The 23,143-nt window shown below is 34.9% G+C and overlaps 3 protein-coding genes across 5 annotated transcripts; 2 read left to right on the plus strand and 1 right to left on the minus strand.

Annotated features, from left to right (window-relative positions):
• Positions 1-1,623: 1,623 nt before the first annotated feature.
• LOC18427602 (arginosuccinate synthase family) lies at positions 1,624-12,675 on the minus strand. 3 transcript variants are annotated; one of them, XM_088849912.1, is made up of 11 exons: positions 12,435-12,675; positions 10,359-10,577; positions 9,321-9,382; positions 7,596-7,677; positions 7,013-7,151; positions 6,672-6,720; positions 6,071-6,253; positions 4,754-4,828; positions 4,425-4,610; positions 3,286-3,374; positions 1,624-2,527 (listed from the first exon to the last, which is right to left on the minus strand). In XM_088849912.1, the coding sequence occupies exons 2-11, from the start codon at positions 10,420-10,422 to the stop codon at positions 1,975-1,977; spliced, it is 1,482 nt and encodes a 493-aa protein (XP_088706038.1). In that variant the 5' UTR covers positions 10,423-10,577; positions 12,435-12,675; the 3' UTR covers positions 1,624-1,974. The 3 variants fall into 3 exon arrangements, with proteins under 3 accessions (XP_088706038.1, XP_011620905.1, XP_011620906.1); XM_011622603.3 differs by having other exon boundaries at positions 10,359-10,598; XM_011622604.3 differs by having other exon boundaries at positions 10,359-10,617.
• A 7,812-nt stretch (positions 12,676-20,487) lies between these two features.
• Positions 20,488-21,084, plus strand: LOC18427601 (uncharacterized). Its single transcript, XM_006836650.1, has one exon. The coding sequence runs from the start codon at positions 20,488-20,490 to the stop codon at positions 21,082-21,084; it is 597 nt and encodes a 198-aa protein (XP_006836713.1).
• Positions 21,085-21,568: 484 nt separating this feature from the next.
• Positions 21,569-22,470, plus strand: LOC18427600 (retrovirus-related Pol polyprotein from transposon TNT 1-94). Its single transcript, XM_020663200.2, has 3 exons — positions 21,569-21,767; positions 21,875-22,006; positions 22,376-22,470. Exons 1-3 carry the CDS (start codon positions 21,569-21,571, stop codon positions 22,468-22,470), a joined length of 426 nt encoding a protein of 141 aa, XP_020518859.2.
• Positions 22,471-23,143: the final 673 nt, after the last annotated feature.

Below are 23,143 nucleotides of genomic sequence, written 5' to 3' on the forward strand. Positions count from 1 at the left end.
CTGATTAATAAAAAATGATTGTATTAAGCCTGATGCTATCACATTTGTGTCTATACTACGTGCTTGCAGCCACACAGGTTTGGTGCATGAAGGGAAGGACATATTCTCAAGAATGAAGGTTGAACCCGAAATTGAGCACTATGGGTGCATGGTGGTTCTTCTCAATCAAGCCGGTTTCTTAGAAGAAGCCTTAAATTTGATAGAGACCATTCCTTTGGAGCGAAATGCTATCATTCTTCGAGCCCTGTTGGGGCCTTGCAAGGTGCATGGCAATGTTTAGCTAGGTAGAGGCCTAGTTAGGGACATACTTGAGCTAGAGCGTACTCATTCTGGTGATTATGTCTCTCTGTCTGTAATATCTATGCATCAAGAGGGGGATGATGAGGGCAAATGGGGTGGCAAAAGTGGTTGGCTACAACCTCATTGAGGGGAAAAACAGAGTCCCATAAGTTCTTAGTTGCTGTTAAGTCACATCCTCAAAGCAATAGTGTCTATGAGATGTTAGATGAGATTGGGAGAAAGTTGAAGCTTGAGGGTCATCTCACAAACACATCATTTATGTTGTATGATATAGGAGAGTAGAAAGAGGAGAATTTCAGTGTTCATAGTGAGAGTTTGGCCATTGCATTTGGCCTGATGAGTACTTGAGGCAATTCGTATCATAAAGAACCTAAGAGTGTGCACCGATTGTCACTCTGTGACAAAGCTTATCACAAAGATATATAACTGTAGAATGATCGTAAGAGATCGAAGCCGCTTCCACCATTTCATCAGGGGTACATGTTCTTGTATGGATTATTGGTGATACTGACGGTTTCAAGAGCCTCAGGAAAAACCTCAAATTTTGCCAGTTCTTAGGGAGGGGGAGAAGAGTGGTTTATGTTATTGTTGAGGAAGGGATTCGCCTACATAAATTGGGGTAAGCCCTAAATGAAGTTGGCTTGCATGCTTTTGTCAAATCATGGGTTTAGGGATTTGATCTAACCAGCAGATCCGAATTAGTTAGGAAAAAGCTTTGATGACAATGATGATCTAATCATGAATGAAAAAAATCAAATCCATTAATTCAAGGGTGATTCAGGGCTTCCTCTTTAACATCCAAAGAACTTTGAAGCCACTTGACTAGGGGTTTGTGGGTGAGAAAATAAGAGGCTGAAAAATTGTTGTTAGGCTCCTACGCGGATACAATGAGAACTTCATGCAAAATAAAATTGGAAAAACTTTACATGCTGCATCACCCCCTCTGAAGTACATATAATTCATGCTTTCATCCACCTAACATAAATGAATAATTGGGACAAGTTCATGCATAATACCCTAAGTTTATGAATGTCTGATATCGATTGGATAACTCGAGTATCTCAATTTCCATATTCAGTTTATAAATCACTTCAAAGTGAAATTTGAAGCGTGCACATCTCTCATAGGGGCACACATGAAAAAAATTTTAAAAAAATAAAATAAAATAAAAAACTTTGATGAAAAAGTTGCAGGGGCATTACAGCTATTTTTCATAAATATATATTTTCCTCCCATTAAGGCGTGCGATGGGAACACCTCAAATTCACGCATACCAAATTTGTAACAAACCAAAAAAAGAAGGGAAAGGGGTGGAGGGTTGGGTTAAAAATAACAATAGGTATTCCAATAATTCATTTAGACCGAATGGCTGAGAACAGAAAACATATATTTTATGTCCAATCTTCCCAATAAAATTTTACTTTCCCACTCACTGCATTCACAAATACACACCAGACACATGGTGTGTGTGTGCGAGAGATAGAGTCCATCTAAGAATCCAAAATTTTCAGCCAAATGTTACACATAAATAATCACCAAAAGCCAAAAATTTCATGACATCGAAAAACTGCTTACTCATAATCCGCAACAAGAGAAACCCATGGATTGATAGACAGAGAGAGAGAGAGAGAGAAAAAGAGACCCTAGCAAGTCCCAAACCCCTCAAAAAGCCCCTCAGAGCCCCCTCTCAAGCATTGCTCGCACCCTGGTTGGGAGCCCATACAACCTAATAAAGCCCTTTGCATCTGCCTGATCATAGATATCCCCCGTCTCAAATGATGATATGTCCTGTCGATACAAGCTCTTCTCACTCTTCAAACCTGCTACATTAACTGACCCTTTGTATAGCTTAAGCACCACCGATCCGGTTGTGTTCTCGGATATCTTTTCCATAAAAGCATCCATACTTTCTCTCAATGGGTCAAACCACCGACCTGCATAAACGAGCTCGGCATACTTAAGGGCAAGAGCATCTTTCGCTTGCATAGACTCTCGATCTAGAGTTAGGGTTTCAAGCTCCCTGGTGGCAGCAAATAGGATTGTGCCACCTGGTGTTTCGTACACACCTCGGCTCTTCATACCCACCAGTCGGTTCTCGACCATGTCAATTCGACCAATTCCATGACGGCCTCCGAACTCATTGAGTCTTGCGAGAAGCGTAGCAGGAGATAGCTTCTCCCCATTTACTGATACTGGTAGCCCAGCGACTATGCCGACCTCTATGTATCTGAGAGTGGCAAGAGGAGGTGAGAACAAATTGAAATCAATTCTTCATGATAAGGGGAAGTATGGGATTGTCTACAAAGAGACCATTTATCTTTTGAACATGGAGGTCACAATCATTTTTGTCCCTTAAATTTCAAAATGGGTGGTTGTAAGAGTGACATTGAATAGACACAAAGTATCAAAAAAAAATTCTCGGGCTTCGTGACGCATCCCAAGCCATCCAATTTGACATATAATGAGTGAGAATGATTTGATCTCCATGTACAAAAAAAAAGTGGTCTCTTTATAGACAATCCGGGTAAAGGATGGACAATGGAGAACCTATGCCGCCATGAGGTACAATGGCTTACATGAAATGACGGAGGGTGATGAAGGGATAAAGGATAGTATACTTTAACCCTAAGGTCTGTGAAAAGGCATAGGCCTTAGGATATAGCATCGATGTGAATGATGGATGATTGTGGAGAGGGAACACACCAATAGGCTCATGTATTATTCTTGCAAATACCACTCTATCGCCATCACTGCCCACTTCTTTGAAAGGTGATGAACCCAAGGCCTGTGGTTCTTCCAGAGGCCAATAGATTATGGCATACTTATCGCAACAGTAACACATGTTAAAAACCCATCACAACATTGAGCTCTCTCTCTCTCGCTCTCACACACACACACATATGCAAAGACACTCAAATGCACGACAAGATGATGAAAATTTTTGGATATCTGAATTCGCAAATGAAAAGAGAAAGAGTGACTTACTCTGGCTTGTTAGGGGCATCTTCAGGATCAGTACTCATCATATACATATTCTTACTTGGTTCGTTAGCTGGGTCCTCCAGAATGTCCCCCTTCAAATTGACAGAACAACAAAAGCCATGATCAGAACAAGTTCACAGATTTCCAGCTCTCATTCAACTTTGCTCTAATTTTCTTAACAAGTTCTCTGACAGCAGATCATGGTAAGCACCCACTATCTAGAACCATACTTGAAATAAAGAGAATAGGATATTTTCAATTTTAAATGCTGTTATGACATGCAATCACATATATATAAGCAAACAAATGCTTGTACAAAGTTACAATACAAAAATAGCATACACAAACTGCGCGAAGAAACAACATTGTTCAACATTAAGGATCTGATATGACAATTACATGAGATTCGCAATTCACACGGAAACTTTACAATCAAACTGAAAGCTTTCTTAGTAAATCTAGACACGAGTAATTTAATTGGAAAAAATAAAAAGATCACCCACAAATTACTGAGATTTGACCTCTTCAAAACTTTTGAGGTATCTAGACGTGTGATATCCCAGACGTGACGAGTTCAGGAACAAGAGTCAAACCTCCCTTGAGGAGCAAGGGGGAAATCTCGCTGGAGGAGCTTCGGGTCGAGCAGGCCCATTCCGTTCCTGTTGGAGTTGGGAATTTCTTCTCATACAAACCCATTCAGTACGCCTAAGACTAGCTAAAGCTACTAGCGGGCTCCTACCTGACTTACGCCTAAGACTAGCTAAGCTACTAGCAGGCTCCTACTAGCTCAAGTGACTAGCAGGCTGCTAACTGGTCCATGGCGTTCAAGGGTCTACAAAACAAGGGGCAGGAAGAATGACAAAATCTTTAGAGAGTTGGGCATAGCATTCTGTCATGACAGAGGATAAGAGACTTGATTATCCAATGGTCTTGATCTCTGAAAAATGGCTCTCTCTTATGTGGTCTCAATACATCTGATTAGCAAAGTGTCATGTAACATGATGTACTTGCCACATGTTGAATGACATTTTTAGTCGCTCCAAGAAAAGTTTCATTTATCTTTTTGATTTTAAGAATCCAGATTTAACAGGAATTCCTTAAAGACAAGGAAAAAAATGGAGGAAGTCAGGAAACAGAATTACCTCATGGCTAAGGTGCCAAAGGTTACGGTCTCTGCTGTAGATAGATTTCTTCGTCACAGGAACTGTAACATTGTGCTTCTTCGCATATTCAATAGCATCTTCTCTCCCTTTGATGTCCCACTCACGCCAAGGTGCAACCACATGGAGTTGGGGGTTTAATGCAAAGAACGTTAGCTCAAATCGCACCTTCATTTACACATACCACACAGTTCAGACACAGATAAACATGCACAACATGCAAAATTACATATATCATTGTCAAAAAAATTATAACGAGATATAAAGTGATCATTAGAGTTCTAAGCTTGATATAAAATTAAGTGCCATACCTGGTCATTGCCCTTCCCAGTGCATCCATGAGAAACAGCATCTGCTCCAACCTCTTTTGCAACCTCAACCATAGCCTGAAATGGACAAAGAGATGGCAATATATTGATAAGAGGGAAACTTATTTAAACAATTTGCCCTGTTATTACAGGACTAAGTTCTCTGCATCATTAAATCCCACTGTCGCACAACATGATACAGCCTTTTAGCAATTTCCAAGTTGTCCCCTGGTGATGGCCAAGATGGACAATCGCACTGAGGAACAAATAAATTGATTCCACAGCCCTTACATCAATCAAAAACGCATGATCTTACTGATATTATGTTAATAGTTTTGCATTCAAAATTCATCATTAACTCATGCGGGTCACAAAGAAGAAAAAGTTCTCCATTTCTAGAATAAATCACCAAATATCCCACTCAGTTATTTTCTCCTAGAAGAATGTGGGTAATTTGTTTTATAGGGTACCTAATGGAGGCCAAGCAAGTATCACATTTTCTTTTTTGTTTTTGTTTTTTTTTTTCTGTTCTTTTTTTTTACATGTTCTTTTTTAACATTCTTTGACAAATGCAACACATAGAGTTTGTCTTTGTTTCATATGTACTTCAAAGTTCAAACCATAAAGATTTTATTACGCTTGAAATACAGAATGAACATTTTTTATGTACAATATGCGACTCAAAAATTACAATTAACTACAAAATTTTCGTGATGTTTCCAGAAAAGAAATAACGATAGCTTCCTGAATAACCAAAAATGTGTCCATCATGCCATTTTTCTTAAGTAATAAAACTTAATCGAAAAAGAGAGGCATGTGTTAGAAGTTGGAAATGGCAAAATTGATGTTAGAAATTGCTAGAGAAAAAAGACCGAAATGCCCCTCTCCCCTCTCAAGAAAATAACATCATAGAAATTGCACAGAGAAGTCTTCAATGCCAGGAATACTAAAGGGAAGTGCTTCCAGTTGCTGCAAAAATTTATTTTAGCCAGCTGCATTCTGATATTGGAAAGCAATAACACGGTTTTATACATCTGATGTCATGCAAATCACCATTTTACTATTTCTGGAAGTAGCACAACATTTCCTTCATTTAATTGAAGGCCTGACCATTTTCAAACCTTTGAATTCCTTATAGAGGGAGAATCACACTATTTATGTAAGGCGGAAAATATATCCACTATCATCATAAATGAAGATTGTAGAATATTTGAGCACCGTGAAAAGTTCAGTTATTGCAATAGCAATCTAAATTTAAACAAAACCAGACATATTGGCATGTACAATAGAAATTCAGCACAAGGCACACAGAAACATCACCTTAGCAATAACAGGGCGTGCCATTGAAGTACCTAGCAAGTACTTTCTTTCATAAATGGCACCGGCACGCAAACAAGGAAATATAAAGTCCTTCACAAACTCCTCTTTTAAATCCCTTACAACTAACTGACTTGCACCACTTGATTTAGCCTTTGCCTCCAGACCCTCCAGCTCTTGTATACCCTTCAAATAATATTTTAGCAATTAGTAAATCCGCATTCCCCTAAGAACTACTCATAAAATGCATTCATAACACAAAGGAAAAGAAGAAAGTAAAACTGATTACGGTAGTAGGTATGTACATAAGAATAAATGCTTCACCAGTGTCTTTATACAGAAGACAACACATGTATAAACACTTTGAAATCAAATCCATTCAATACCAAGGCCACATTAGTTTGACCCATCATAGCATCAAAATATGTTCTAATAAGAGATATTATCATTTTTTTTTGGAGAGATTGTAAGGGATATTGTCATTAAATATCAACTTTTGCATCAATGAAGTTTCGGAAAAACTAACTAAAAGAATGTCCAAAAAAGAATCACAACAAAGATAGAGCAAAATGCAAAAGCTATCTCCATACTTAACAGTACACACCTGCCCAACATCTGCAGTGAAGCATACTACATCACAACCATAGTTCTCCCTGCAGAACATCACAGAAAAGCAGCAGATTTTAGTTAAGTAAGACAAATTCGCCATGTCAACATCAACAAGTTAAATTAATTAAAAATAGTATAAATAAGAGTCAAATTAATGAACATCTATAATCTGAATCCTACAAATCCAATGCAAACCTTATGCCTATCAGTCACTTGTAAGTTAGAGGAAATATGGAAATATGCACCTATTTCTTAAAATTGAGTAAACCCAATAAAAAATGGCTACAAAATTGTACATTTTTAACTCAGTTATGGCCAAATCAACAAAAAATAAACCTCAGCCACGGCACAATAACTGAAGTGTCCAAGCCACCGCTGTAGGCTAAAACCACTTTATTAAGATTCCCACGTAACCCTGTTCCCTTGAGAGTCACATGTATGTCTGTCTCATCACTAGTTACTGCCATCTTAATAACTGCATTAAAACATAAAAGAACAGTAAAGAAATAAAACTTAACAATATATGATGTACGGTAAGGATTGATTTGGTCAATTTGGCATGTACTTGTAGTTAGATATTCAATTCCTTATTTTGGATGAATAAAATACAATCTTACCCAACATTCGTTACAACAAAAAACTAAATGAAAATGGCAGAAGAAGATTAGAAAATGTTCAAGGGAGAGAATGGAAACCCTTCAATCAAGAGTATGTACTAGCACACACAATAGAATAAAACAAACATATATATGAAGACCAGACCACAAGGGAAGTGCTTTCATTAGGCTTTATATTCTAATTTTTGAAAAAAACTAAGTTTTTAGTATGTATGGTGATATCGGAGTAGTTCTAAGAGATCCGTTAATGCACTTAACATCTAAGGATTCTAGGACTCTAGAATCTACATAAGGTTTCTTACCACTGGAATGAGATCCTTGAGTGAGGCGGCGAGTGTGATGAATGATTGCAGTACCACAAAACCCACTCAACTTTGTGCCAATCTGATCAGAAACCACGTTATTAGTAATTGAGATAATTTGAGAATTTCATCAAGGGTAAGGAATAGGTAAATCATTATCAGGTGTTAAGGATATAAAACAACTGTTTCACAAACAACCAACAAGAAATATACAAGCATAATTGTAGACACCCCATTTTAAAATTGGCTATTTTTTCTCTATTTTCCTTAATTTTTAAATCCCTAAAAATGCCTCGAAAATGGCTAGTAGATCTCTAGGGACCATATTAACCTAATGCACCCTAGATCACCTTTTTCTTTTAGTCTAGTAACTTACCATGATCCTGACCTTCTAGAAACACCCTAGAGAATCTCCTAATAAATCCTAAAACCCTAGGAAATCCTCCTAAATCTAGAAAGTTATCTTTAAATCCTAGGAAATAGAAAAAAAGACCTAGGATAGAAGTTTTCGGGATAAGTTCGATCAAGAAAAGATAGAATTTGAATCAAAATCAAGATTATCAATGAAATCCCTAAAAATTAGCCGGTCATGGTCTCACCACAGTGTGTGGTGCACACCAGAAAGCCTAAAATGCCACAATAAGTAGCACCTAAGTCTTGGATCCGTCAAATTCCAAAAAATCATCTCTCACATACCTAAGAACCCTAGAAGCTGCGGTTGTGGCGTCTGGACCAGAAAACCCTTAATTCCATGTACCATGGTGTTTAAACCTCGAATCTCAAAAATTCTGTGGCTGAATTCCTAGAATCCTAGATGCCATGTACTGTGACGTTTGGTCCAGTATTTGCCCAAACGGCCACATATCATGGTGTCTAAACCTGTTTAACCAATCAACTCAAATTTTTGTAGGAATCCAGTAGGAATAATTCGCAACCGATTTAGACTGTTGAAGCCTATATAAGGATTCTATTTCGGGTAATTCTGGGAACACACGTAATTTTAGATCTAGAGACCTAACTTTCAATGGAACCCCTAGAATTTAGAAAGCCTAACCCTATAGAGCCTTAAACTCTAGTTTTCTAAACCAAATTCCAGATACTAAAGCCCTATCCTAGATCTTCTTAACTTAGCCTAGAGCTTTAGCCTTCAAACCGTAGATCCTAGAAGCCAAGATCCTAGATCTAAGCTACAAAACCCTAGATTCAATTTTAACCTCTTAATCATCCATAGCCAATATTTCCAACAAATCCCAGAGGGAATTCAACCAAGTTCAAAAGAGAAATGAAAGCAACTGATGTAAACAACGAATTATCCTGATATAGGCAATATCTTCCAATTCAGGCGTCCAGGGCCAAATTTCTAGTTAATTATGTTTATTTTAGTTGGATTTAATTTGCAGAAATTCTTCTATTTTTGGCCCAAAAAATCAAGTCGGCACTGCCAGCGATTTAAATCAGAATTGGCCTACTCTGGTTAATTAGAATTTAAATCATAATTTGATCGTCGTCCACGCAATCTCTATTGAATTTTAAATTAACCAGTTTTGAGGCGATAGACTAGGGGATCTCATATTTGAAATCCTCTCGATTTCAAGCTGTAAACAATAATAGAACTCCAAATGGCCAAAAAAATGCATTTTAAATGAAGACTAATGGAAAAGTCTCAGAAAAAAGAAATAACAATCATCATATAAACTTCTAAGACAAGAAAAGCATTTCACCCACCTTCAGATAACGAGATGAATTCTTTCCGTCCTGGATCCTATCCCCATGCGAAGTTGTACCTTCTATAAAACAAGGAAGAAAGATTTCTCAAAACTATTTCCACAGATAAACATGCAATTTGTTGGTCCATAGTTGTATTAACCATTGCCAAACTAGTTTTCAGTAATTATTCATCAAACTCAGAGAATTGGAATTTCTTAAATGCTGGGATAAATAGACTAACTAAAAATAAATAAATTTGCTATGCAATTAGCCCCATGTTCACATAATTAGAAGATACTTATTGACAAGTAATGGTTTCTTGTTACGAATAGTTGGCACCAAGAATCCATTTTTTGAATAGATTTGTTAAGATTCATTCAATTGAGAAAACTTATTATAGTGTCCATCCTTTCCTTTCATAATCTTCCCTTGAAGAATTAGCCCAATATCAGACACTATATGGTGTCTTTTCTTCTACATTGCGTTGAAATATGGTCCATTTTCTACTCTTAGACAGCAAACTTTAATGACACATACATTCTCAGGTTACATTGTCTTTCTGAATCGAGAAAATACCAACAATTAAGAGGCAAGCACCCCAAAGTATGTAGATAAGAAGAGACAAAGGAAATGCCCCCAAAATGGCATTTTTTAGAAAAATTAAGCTACAAATAAAAAAAAATGGTGTAAAATCTCAAAATGCAGAGCAAGATAACTTCAATTCGTACTAACTTAAATAAAATATGCAAATATCAAGTAGAATTACGCAAAATGCATGAAGTTAACCATGGATAGCAAAAAACTGAGTAAAGTAAACTAGAACAATACAGAGCTTCAAATTGATGAGTGAGAAAGAACATTAGAGAACAAGAATGGTGCAGAAACAACAGGAATCAGTGGTTAACAAAACCAGTTTTGTAGAAAGAGAAAAATAAATCCAAGAAGAGAGAGTGAAAGGGGCTAAACAAAATCAGTGCAGAGTGATCGAGATAGAGAGAGAGAGAGAGAGAGAGAGAGAGAGAGAGAGAGAGAGAGAAGAGAGAGAGAGAGAGAGACCTGGAAGATAGTTAGAGAGCCTTGTACTGTTACAGGAGGAGGAGATGGCCTGCAATGTTGCCATGGATATTTATCTGTGTGTTGTGCTACGTGCTTTAGGTAGTGTTTGATAACTTTCACTGCAGTGTCCCTGGGAATCACCCCTGCTGCTGACTTTCATATATTGTGGGATGCAGGTGAAAATTGGTAGGGTGAAAGCTGGAAACCCTGTTTGATAAACTGTGGTACTTGTAATTTCACCTGTTTGGCAATGGGAAAGCTAGAAACCACTTGTAAGACTGTTCATTATGTATGTGATTGTATGTATTTGATTGATATGGTGTGCGAAATGCAGTTTTTTAAAAACATTTTGTAATTAAATAAGATTCCTTCCATTCATCCAACATATTACCAAACATGTAAATAGATTCAAGGAATACCAATATTTACATAAATATTGAAGAAAATTGATCTTCTTAACATCAAAATTTCACTCAATCCACAGGCAGCCCTCAAGAGCAAACATATATCATTTATTTAAGAAATAGATATTTAAAAGTTTGAAAGCTAACCATTCAATATTGCCACCACACCGTACAAAGTTATTAATTACTGATTCATGCAATAAACTACATCAATAAGCATTGATCCATGAATGAAAAAATTCCAATTGGAAATGTGACATGAAATGCAAGGGAAATAGAGCTAGCTTCCAGATGTCCATTTCATTGGAAGAAAAATCAACTATCAAGCACTAGTTCTTAAATACACAGCCATGGGACTCATCTCCTTAATAGCCGGGTTCCAGATGTCCATTCAATTGGAAGCTAATATTTATAATAGAGTGTTGCCACAATTTGCAGCATAATGAAGAAAACCTTCACAATAACTCAGCAATAATTTTCTAAAGGGCATTGAAAAGGTTGATGGATGAAGTGAACGGTCATCCAAATGACTTCCGGGCAGTTTCTCAAATAAGGATGTGACATGGATTAATTAAACAAAAATACAGAAAAAATGACAAACAACTCCAAAACCCCATAACCATGAGGCACTAGATACTCAAAAAAACTGCCGAGAAGTGTAGTACAACAGTGATGCAGGGAACACAGTCTATTTGTATAGAATGGTATGAAGGCATAAAAAAAACTAGAAATTCAGCAGACCAGTAAAAAATGGTGCACTTGACAGTTAATGTGACAAGAGAAAGACTACACTATGAATACTAAGCTGGGGAAGGGAGATTATTCAATGACTATCGAACCCAAAAACTAGTAAGAGACAGAGAGAAAGTGTGAGATCGAGAGAGAGAGAGAGAGGCCAATCCTTCACCGCAATTTTTGCAATAATGAAGATATAGGGAGATTGCAATAATCAAGAAGCATAAGAAAACTCTAAAAAGCATACTGGTGCTACTTCTTCACTGCAATTTTGTCAAGACCTGAAGTAAGAGATCTACAAATGATGGTGTAGCTACACCATGGAATTAAACCGTAACTTACAGGTCCATTCATTAGCAAATGAAAAAGTGCGTGAGCACATTTATCATACCATAACAAATAAAGAGCACAACTAAAAAAAAGAACACAAACATCAGAAAAAAAAGAACAAAAAATCACCCAATATTGGAAAACAGGGACAGTTCGAGATTAACAAAGGAAAAAAGAAAACTAAATCAGGAAAAAAAAATCACCTTTCTATATTTGAGTATTATTAGAAGGCGATTGTTTTTAAGCAAAAAAAAGACGTACAAATATCCATCAATGGTGATATTAGCTATTAAAAAAAAAAGAAAAACCCAAATCGTTAATTTGAATCGCTACATTGAGAATAACCAGGAAAAGAAAAGAAAATAATACAAATTAACAGTTAACAGAAAATGAAAAACAGAAGAACTCAAATTTCAAGTTTTTCTGCTTAATAAACAGTAAAAAGTTACTGATAAATGGATCCCTACATTGAGAATAACCAAAAAAAAATGGATACAAAATTAACAGTTAACAGAAAATGAAAATAATAAAAATTAATACAAATTAACAGTCAACAAATTGCAGATTTATCTACCTAATAAACAGTAAAAAAAAAGTAAAAACTCACTGATTTTTGCGGATTATCTTCTTTGTGATGTTTTTGAGCAGCGGTGGAGCTCTCTGATGGGGCGAGTAGGCTATTTATCCTCCAAGAAGTTTAGGATTCAGCTAGGGTTTTCGTAGAGTGAAGGATTTGAAACCCAGCTCAATTTATGACATGAAGCCTTTTCTCGTGGTCCATAAGCAAATTTGGTACACTGGCACGTGCATAAGGTTCAGAAAGAAACTTTTCTATAGAATGTTTCGTTACGGTTTAATTAAGGACCCAGTTTTTATGCGGCCAAGTCTATTTTTGAGATAGATTTTAAGACGTAATTTTTAAGGAAATGTAATCTCTAACATGGATGTCATGAATATAAACAAAAAATAATAAGTTTTAAAGGCTAGAAACAATAATTCTAGAAATAAAACATTTAAACAGTTAGTTTTTATTATTTTTAGATGGAACATCTACTTGCATCCATCTTTAAAATAGATGTTTTACAATATGTAGAAATGGCGGCTCCTGCCCGCATGAAACAATTTCCTTTTAAATAAAGGATCCTGTTTCTATGTGACCAAGCCCACATATGTAGAAATACGGACCTATTAATAAATTTATTTTTGAGATGGATTTTTTGACTTAATTTTTAAGGACACGTAATCTCTAATATGGGGATCATGAATATAAAAATATAGGTAAAATTTAAAAACTAGAAATAATAATTCTAGTAACAAAACATTTGGCTTCTCAATTTCCATTGTTTTAGATGGAACACCTATTTGATACTTTTGGACCACATATGTACTTATGCGGTCCAGCCCACATGAGACAATTTTCCTTAAATAAATTATGGGTATTGTATTTGATAACTTGTTGGAATGTTAAGAAAGTTATGGGTGTTATGTTTGATAACAAATATATATTAACAATAGAAATATAAATAAGTAACATAAATAACATAATATAATATATAATATAATGTATTTTGTATATATATTATTAATATATATTTGTATTATACATAATATATAATATAACATTTATTATAATATAATATAAGATATTTATATATTATATCATCATCATCGTAATTTTAGCTTTTTTCGAATTAATTGGGTTTGGCTATATGAATCTTAATTCTTCATTTTGCTCAATTAAATGCCATATCCTCGATGAGGCCATTAGTCTCATATATCTTCAAACGACTTCCAACCACGTTCTTTTGTGGCCTAGCCCTTACCTTTTTTAGTTCTTCTACTTGAACTAACTTGCACCTCCAAACAAGTGTTGTACTTGGTCAGCGCCACACATAATTAGCACACCTAAGTCTACTATCACTCACTTTTATCGCTTATTGTTGCTCCTATTCTTATCGCATATTGATGCCACGCTTAAATTCTCTCGAATAGATTCATTTCGAATTTTGTCCCTTCTTGTCTTGTCACTCGTCCATCTCAACATCCTCATCTCTTTTTACACTCATTCTATGGGTATATTGTTCTTTGTCCACCGAACATTCCACCCTATAGAGTAAAGTTGTTATCATCTTTGTCCTATAGAACTTGCCCCATGACATCATTGGTATGCGGTGATTACATAAAATTTAAATTGTACATCTCCACTCTGCCTACTTAGCTCTAATTCTGTGTGCGTCATCTTCACTGATCTCTAAATTTTCTTGGATCATCAAACCAAGATATTGAAAGTGCGGTCTTTTTTGTACTTCCTAGCTGTCAACTACTGCCTTGTCTCTACTCATATTATTACTAAACTTGTACTTCATATACTCTTTCTTAGTCTAACTAATTTTAAAACCTTTGGATTCTAAAACATCCATCCAAAGTTCTAACTTTGTCTTGACATCGTTTCGGGTCTCATCAATCAAAACTATATCATATGCGAACAACATGAATTACAGTACCTTATTCTGTAGGTATATAGTTAAGTCGTCTATAATTAAGGCAAAGAGGTACATGCCGACCTTTAATGTAGACATATTGTCACTGAGAACTCACTCGTTTATCAATTAATTATTCGTACACTAGTTTTCTCTCCATCGTACATATCTCTCACCAATCAATGTAGTGTCTAAAGACGCATTTTTTTTCCAACACCCGCCAAATCAAATATCAAGGTACTCTATCAAAAGCTTTCTTTAAATTAATAATGACCATGTGAAGGTCTTTTCTCTTCACCCTAAATTTCTCAATTAGTTGTCTAAGTAGGAAAATAACATCAGTTATTTACCTTCTTGGTATAAAACTAAATTGATTTTCAGATACACTTGTTTCATGCCTTAGTTGTTGCTTAATAACTTTTTTTTTAAGTGTCTGTGACCATTAAAGGCCTTATAAGTGCTTGTAAATGAATTTATATAGTAAAAAATCAACTCAGTGGGAGTGTGGTCCCATGTGAACCATACGAAGCAAACTATGTTTGCTAATACCGAATTGTGTTTTATGAGCTAGGCCGGTCTGGCTAGAAAAAACTCATGCTACCTGGGCATAAAAAATAAGCCGATAAAGGTTATGATGGGTCATCCCTTGATGAGGTCGGAGTATTCTATAAAGAGAGAGATGATGGACTGTGTGACCCTTGTATATGATGGAGGCTCATCTACGTACCATCGCATGACATGCACATTGATAGTTGTTTTCAGAAAAGCGAACCACTTTTCAGGGTGAAGTGCGAGAGATAACCCCCTATGCACCATCGAGCAATGGATTGCATCAGGTTTGGATGTTCTTGATTTTGTCTCTTAGGGAGTATCTAAATCTACTGGGATTACGACCACTTGCTCATTGGCTAGACTTTGGTGGCCTATTAATGGTCCCCTGCATGGACTGTGGGTCATGGGCAACACTGTGCTGGTTTGAGAAAGTAAGTGTGGACCGTAGTTCACAATAGAATGTGGAGTGTCATAGTGTATATTTATTCCTAAACCATATGAATTATTTTCCCATTAAAATATTTAATAATGTTTGTTATATGCTTTTAAAATATTGTTATTTGAATTTTTCTAAATCTTTAGATATTTTATTTATCAAATTTGGATATGTAAAAACAAATATATTGATTTTACATTGATTTAAATATTCAAGTATGATTTTATGAATTTTTAAAATCATAAATATTACTTTGAATATTGCATGGGAGGCCTAATAGTCTATATGGGCCCACCCTGAAAATTGGGTGGGGCCCATTGTGTGCCACCTAGGTTAGCATGCCCCACCTTGAGGAGTTTCTAATTTGAAGAGCTTAAGCTCTTGTCTTGAGGGATAAGTAAGTTGTGTTATGGAAAGCTTTTGCCCTAAGAAAATTTCGAATCAATTTTTGGTATGTGTGAATAGGCTTAAGCATAAAATAAAAAAGTATAATATTATTATATATTATTTTCTTATTTGAATTAATTGATAGAAAAATGATTTAGGAAGTGGGAGATCATGGTTCTAGCATCTTTCATATGATGTTAATGGCCGATCTATGTAATGAACGGCTCATATCTTTCACCCCATAAATCATCCAAGATCAATAATGCATATTCAATCTCATATGTAGAGGCAAGCCATAGAAAATCCTAATAAACTCTTAAAACACTTGATCCACTATAAAAAAAGGCGACCCTGCCCAATATTATCTACACCTAAACTTTATGTCACTCTCTCTCCTACCCATATAGGGGGCACGCCCCACTCTTGGAAACCTCTCTTTCTCTCTTGGAGAGTTTCTCTCTGTCCTTTATGCAAACTAAGGGGCACGCCCCACTCTCTTGCTCTCATGGAGTTCTCTCACTTCTCCCATCTTTCATCTTGTGTTGGGGCTAAGGTTTAGGATGTAGTAAAAGAGACTCTATCTCTCTCAACTAGGTTATCAAGGGGGTTCATCTATGTTTGAATTTTGTGATTGAAGGGATTCATGTTCCATTGGTTTGGCTTGGCTTAAATTTGCTTTCCCGTTTGATATTGAAGGTTAACCATTGATCTCTTTGTTTCTTGTTTATTTAGTTATTGTGTTATTTATTCCCAAACATAGGTTGTGTCTTTTCTTTATTATTGAAAGAAATGTTGTCTTTTCTTTATTATTGAAAGAAAGGTTTTGAATGGCTTCAAGTTCTTGAGATCTTATTGTATTCTTTCTTTATTTTAATCGAAGTTGTTTCTATTGTAAAATGACTAATTGTAAGTGATATAAGCCGTGTATATATATAGGAAGCTACTACGCGACGCCTACGGGCAAAAATGAACATTATTTTCATCCATAGGCTCGGCACCGTCTGATGTTTTTATACAGCAAGGATTAAAGACTGCCACGGACCTAACATGTCCATGGTAGTCAAACCATCATAGACATAGCAAGTCAGTGGCGGTCAAAAAACACGCGGAACCGCAATGGACCACATGTCGTCTGTTGTGCCTCCGTTCAATAAACCGCCATGGACATGCTATATCCAAGGCAGGACAAAATACTATTCAATTTCGCTATATATATATATATATATATATATATATATATATATATATATATATATATATATATATATATATATATATATATATAGAGGGTGTGGTTTCTATAAGGTTGCAACCTTAAATAATCCAATTAAGGCGCATCTTAAATTTTTATCATAACGTGTAATTTTGTTGTAAAAAATTCTTAGTATTATCTTAAAATATAATTTCATACCTAATTAGAAAAAATTTAAAATCCAAAAATGGTTAAAATCAAGTAGATCTATAAATATATGAAAATCTTGAAAATAGACGCTCTAGATATTGTGTTGCAAGATGCACTATTTTCGGGACTCAAAAACATTTTTTTTTTCATATTCATACATCTCAACATCGATTTTCAACATTAAAAAAACATTTTTGATAGATTTTTGAGGTGCATTTGTGATTCTACATTTTAAGGTTGCAACTTTATATTAACGTATTAATGTTGCAACTTTATATAAACGTGTTCTACGTTTATATAAAGTTGCAACCTTAAAATGTAAAATCACATATGCACCTCAAAAATCTATCGAATATTTTGTTTTAATGTTGAAAAACCCTCTAATCGATCATCTCGATATCGAGATGTATTAATATAAAAAAAAAAAAAATTATGAGTCCCAAAAATAGTGCATCTTGCAACACATTATCTAGACCGTCTATTTTCAAGATTTTCATATATTTATAGATGTACTTGATTTTAACTATATGTCAAATTTTAAATTTTATAATTAGATATGAAAATAGATTTTAAGATAATCCTAAGAATGTTTTTACAACAAAATTACATGTTATGATAAAATTTTGAGGTGTGCCTTAATTGGATTGTTTGAGGTTGCAACCTTATAGAAACCACACCATATATATATATATATATATATATATATATATATATATATATATATATATATATATATATATATATATATATATATATATATATATATATATATATATATATATAGAAGATACTACAAAACGCCTATAGGTGAAAATAAATAGTGATTTCACCTACCTCATCACCGTCCAAAGTTCATCGCATCGTTACAATTGTCTGGTAGTGTTTCTTTTTTAATTTTTTTTCTTCTAAAAATTAGAATAACCTGAAATTTGAAGCTTGTATTCATAAAAAATAGGCGAATCTATAAAAAATATCAAAAAAATATTTTACATGAAAAAAATTGACCAAAATACCCCCAAAAAATTATAGGGGTATTTTGGTCAATTTTTTGCTAATTATTTATTTTATATTTTTATTAAGTGCACCTCACTAAGATGTATACACGCTCCAAATTTCAGATCATTCCGATTTGTAAAAAAAATGAAAAATAAAACACTACCGAATAATCGTGACCGTACGATGAACTTTAGACGGTGATAAGAATACGAGAAGACTTTACTCTATATATATATATATATATATATATATATATATTGACGTTTTTTAACACATTGGTTTAGGGCTAGCATCACACAGCTCACTTTTTTATTAGAAACCTTCTTTCAAGTTCTTAAGCCTGAAGAAGGGCTCATAACGTTCCACCCTCCATTCCCAAAATATTAACATGCGAAAAAAAAGAAAAAGAAAAAAAAGAAGCGTACAAAGGAAGTGGTATCATCTTTATTGCTCTTTCACCTACGGTTGCTTGCAAAACAAAACTCAACCTTATAAACTGCTTTTGTCAATCTCACGTAACCATGCGCACATACATCCTTACGTTAAGAATGTCGTACAATAACGTTCTTTTTCTTTAATAAAAAGTTGACGTGTACCCATATGCCGTATAAGAAGCCTTTAAAATTTTAAAAAAAAGTTTACATAAGAGCAAAGCCCTAAACAATCCATTTACGGCTCACCTCAAAGAGATTGTTTCAATACCCAAGAATCCTCAAATTGATTATCTTGATCTCAAGATGTATAGACATGAGAAAATATAGATTTCAATAGTGTATCTTGTAATGTATTTTTAGAGTGTTAATTTTCAAGATTTTCAAGTGCTCATAGATGTATTCGATCTACACTATTTTTTTAAGCTTTAAATTTTATAATTAGAGAAGAAAATGAATTCTCACACATCACCAAGATTTCTAGTATTGAAACAATATTCTTTTGATATTATTTGAAAGTGTACCTTACTTTGATTGTTTAAAGCCTCGGCCTCATACAAACCACAACCCTCTGGCCAGCAGGGGTGGATGCACTCTCACGCCAAGAATATCCTTATGAAGCTTGAGAATGGTTGCTCTCTCCCAATGTTAGAAACCACGAACCGAGAATGGAAGCCGGCTTGATTAACCCTGAACCGATTTGGGTAAGTTGCCCTAAACGGGTAGGTCCTTTGCGGGCAAAAAGGGTTAAAAAAATTTAATTTTTTTTCAAAAAAATCCCCCAAAAATGAAATATATGATTAAAAAAATATATCCAAATAAAATTAAAAAAGTATTGAAAAAATCAATTTTAAAAAAGTAAATTTATGCTTAAGGGTGTTTTGAAAATAATCTAAAAAAATGAAAAATATAAAAACAAATATTTATAGCCAAAATACTTCCCAATATAAATTTTTTTTTTTTTTTTATATAAGTATGAGGGTCTAAACAATCAAAATAGGGCGCACCTTGAAAATTTCAATAGAAAGGGTTTTTGATACCCAAATATCCTCAAATTGATCATCTTGATGTCAAGATGCATGACATGACAAAAAGACTGGACTTCAAGTTTTGGAAATAATACATCTTATAATGCATTTTTAGGCCATCAAGTTTCAAGATTTTCAAGTTTTTGTGGATCTGCTTAATCTACTCAAATTTTAAAGCTTTAAATTTTATAATTATCGATGAAAATATATTTTAAGTCTATCACAAGAATTTCATCATTAAAACCACATTTCTCGATACTATTTGAAGGTGCACTTTATTTTGATTGTTTAGAGCTTCGGCCTTATACAACTACACCCATATAAAAAACCTATTACAAAAAATTTTTTTCTTTTTTCTTTTTATAATTTTTTATTTTATTTTTTGAAAGTTAAGGTGGTCTAGCCGGTTGACCACCGTGACCGGCCAAAACAGGGCAAGGCTTGTAGCGAGTTCCGAGTAACTTGGCCAGGTCTGAGTCAACCCAGCCGGACAAACATGGCTCTCTCCTACTCTCTTTCTCCCTCTTCATAATAGTTTCTCTCTCCTACTCTCTTTCTCCCTCTTCATAATAGTTTCTCTCTCCTACTCTCACTCTCTCAAAAGTAATAAAACATCCTCATGAAGTTCCTCTTTTTGTTTTTGTGAAAGTTAACTAATTATGAAGTTCCTCTTTTTCTTCCTTCACTCACTCCTTGCTCATACATTTGTAGTTCACATCAAGTATTTCTCTTCAGTTACTCTTCTCCTGTTCAATATAAAATCCTGATTTGGGGTGTCTCCATATTTCTTCATTTTACATTCTCTCCTTTTATTCACCCTCTATGTCTCTTGTACTCACTCTGTCTCTGCTCTACTAGTTGAAATTTACATCTTTTTCTGTATATTTCTTCTCCCTCTCCATTGTTTTTCTTTGGCCACAACTGTGCCACTTTCTCTTCATAATTTCCATGGATTCCTCACGCATACGCTATCCCTCTTCTCAACAATCCCCACGAAGAACCAGACTCCTATGTTCCTTCTTCATCTGCCTCTCTCTATTGATCCTAACCATATTGATACTGGTGATTCTTGGGTTCACTGTTTTCAAACCCAAGAAGATAACTACCACTGTAAACTCCATTAAATTAGCAGACGTCAATTTATCGACCGGCGGCGTAAATGTGAGCATTGATGTCAGTCTTACTCTGAATAACCCCAATAAGGTTAGCTTCAAGCATGGAAACATCACAACAGAGTTAAAACACCGCGATGTGTTCCTCGGTGAGGCCATAGTACCAGCCGGAGAGATAGTTTCCGGCAAGACACAGGAGATTACTGTAACACTAACCATATTTGCCCAAAGCCTGGTTACCGATACTTATATTCCATCAGATTTGCTTAATGGGACATTGCCTTTGAGCACAATCACAACAGTTTCAGGGAGGGTCGTTGTTGTGAAGTTGTTCAAGCATCACTTGGTTTCTAAAGTTTTATGTGATATTTGGATTGGGATTAAGGATCGGAAGGTCGAAAACTCAAATTGTAATTACAAGAATAAGCTTTGATTAGTTATGGGCTTTTCCTTTTTTCTTTTTTTAATTGAATTGTTTATGTACAGTAAGTAATTTCTTTCTTCTTTTTTTTTTGGGGGCAGAAAGAATTCGTGTGTGGGTCCAAGCGTGAAGTTTCTGATACCAATTGTGACATATGAATGTTGCTTATGTAAGGATTTTATAGATGAGAATAAATAAAGATATCATCTTAGTTTTCAAACTTTTCTTGAAATAAAATTTCGGCATAGTCTCTCTTTACAGAAATCAAATCAACTTGCTTTGATGACCGATTCCATATGTTAATCTAGTTGGAACAAAGTTTTGAATCGAGATGTATGAGGGAAACATCTATATGCACCTTAATCGGGTTTCTATGAGTTCTAGATGTTGGATTTTGCTATCCAAAATCACCCACATAAAGAAATCACATTTCAAGACTTAGCTTGTCAGAGAATTTGAGATGAAAGATTTAGGTTTAGCAAAGAAAATCTGGGGTATGGAGATTCGTAGAGATCGAAAGATGGATAAATTGTGGTTATCTCAAAAGGAATACATTGATAAGGTCTTCGCTAGATTCGGAATGGAAAATTCAAAGCCCGTGGGTACTCCTCTTGTTGCATATTTCATACTATCGGCAACATTATCTCCAAGTTCAAATGTTAAAAAAGAATACATGTCACATGTTCCTTATGCAAGTGCAGTTGGAAGCCTTATGCATGCAATAGTTTGCACTCAACCACATATTTCTTATGAGATATTTATTATGTTGTTAGTGTTGTTCGCAACTATATGGCTAATCCAGGAAAGGAGCTTTGGCATGCAGTAAAATGGATTCATTGCTATCTAAGGGATACATTAGATGTAGGTCTGGTGTTTGATAAAGATAAAGAGCTTGTTGACAAGGATATTGGTTATATTGATGCTGACTTTACAGGTGATTTGGACTGTAGGAGATTTACTACAGGTTATGTATTTACACTTGCAGGAACTCCGATCAGTTGGAAGTTGATGCTACAAACTATGGTTGCCTAGTTGACGACTGAAGCAGAATACATGGTTGTTACTGAGGCAGTGAAAGAAGCTATTTGGCTTAAACGGCTTGTAAGCGATTTGGGCTTACGACAAGATGGGATTATTATTTATTTGATAGTTTAGAGGGCTTGTAAGCGATTTGGGCTTACGCCAAGATGAGATTATTATTTATTTGATAGTCAGAGTGCAATACATTTGGCGAAGAACTAAGTATATCATGCAAGGACGAAGCATATTGATGTTAGATATCATTTTATCCGTGAGATCATAGCTGAAAGTGATATCTTGTTACTGAAAATTGACACCAAGAAGAATGCTGTAGATATGTTGACAAAGCTTATTCCATTACAGAAGTTCAAGCTATGATTGGACTTGACTAATGTACTGCCACAATAAGCGCTTACAAGGGCGCGTGTGGAGAAGGCAATCGATGGAAATCTCTTTTCGAAATTCAAGCTAAGGTGGAGATTTGTTGATATTTATCTTGAATCCTTGAATCCCTAATTGTAAAGGATTGTTTTCCTTTAATTTAGCTTTTTTATTTATTTAGATAGAACCTATTATTTAGATATAAGTTTATGGATGAGTCCTACTTAGATTAAAATGGACTTCGGGGCTACAAGTAGATAGAGAGAAAGTTAAGTTCCCACCTTATTCGGAAAAGAAGAGGCCATCACGTACCATCAATGAGGGGTTTACTTTTTCTATATATTGGGTTATTTAGAGTGAGAAAAAGATCCAGAAAAATAGAGGAAAACTTTTGGGGGTTTTTCTAAAGACAAAAAATTATATAGAATAAGGCTTTGTGGGAGATTGAGTCTTCTAGTTCTCTCAAATAAGTTGTCTTGTAATTTTCTTTATTTGATTTAGTGAAAAACATCGATCGTCTTCACCCGTGGATGTAGTTACATCTGCAATGAACCACGTTAATCTTGATGTTCTTTTTCTATTATTTCTTTCTTGCTTTATTTTTGTTGCTTGTTGCTTGTTTTTGTCAATTATAATTTTTTTATACTTTATTTGCCAAAAAAAAAATCAA

This window comes from Amborella trichopoda, chromosome 10 (assembly GCF_054954075.1).
Source record: "Amborella trichopoda isolate Santa Cruz 75 chromosome 10, AtrichopodaSantaCruz75HAP2 v2.0, whole genome shotgun sequence".
Taxonomy (NCBI): Eukaryota; Viridiplantae; Streptophyta; class Magnoliopsida; order Amborellales; family Amborellaceae; genus Amborella; species Amborella trichopoda.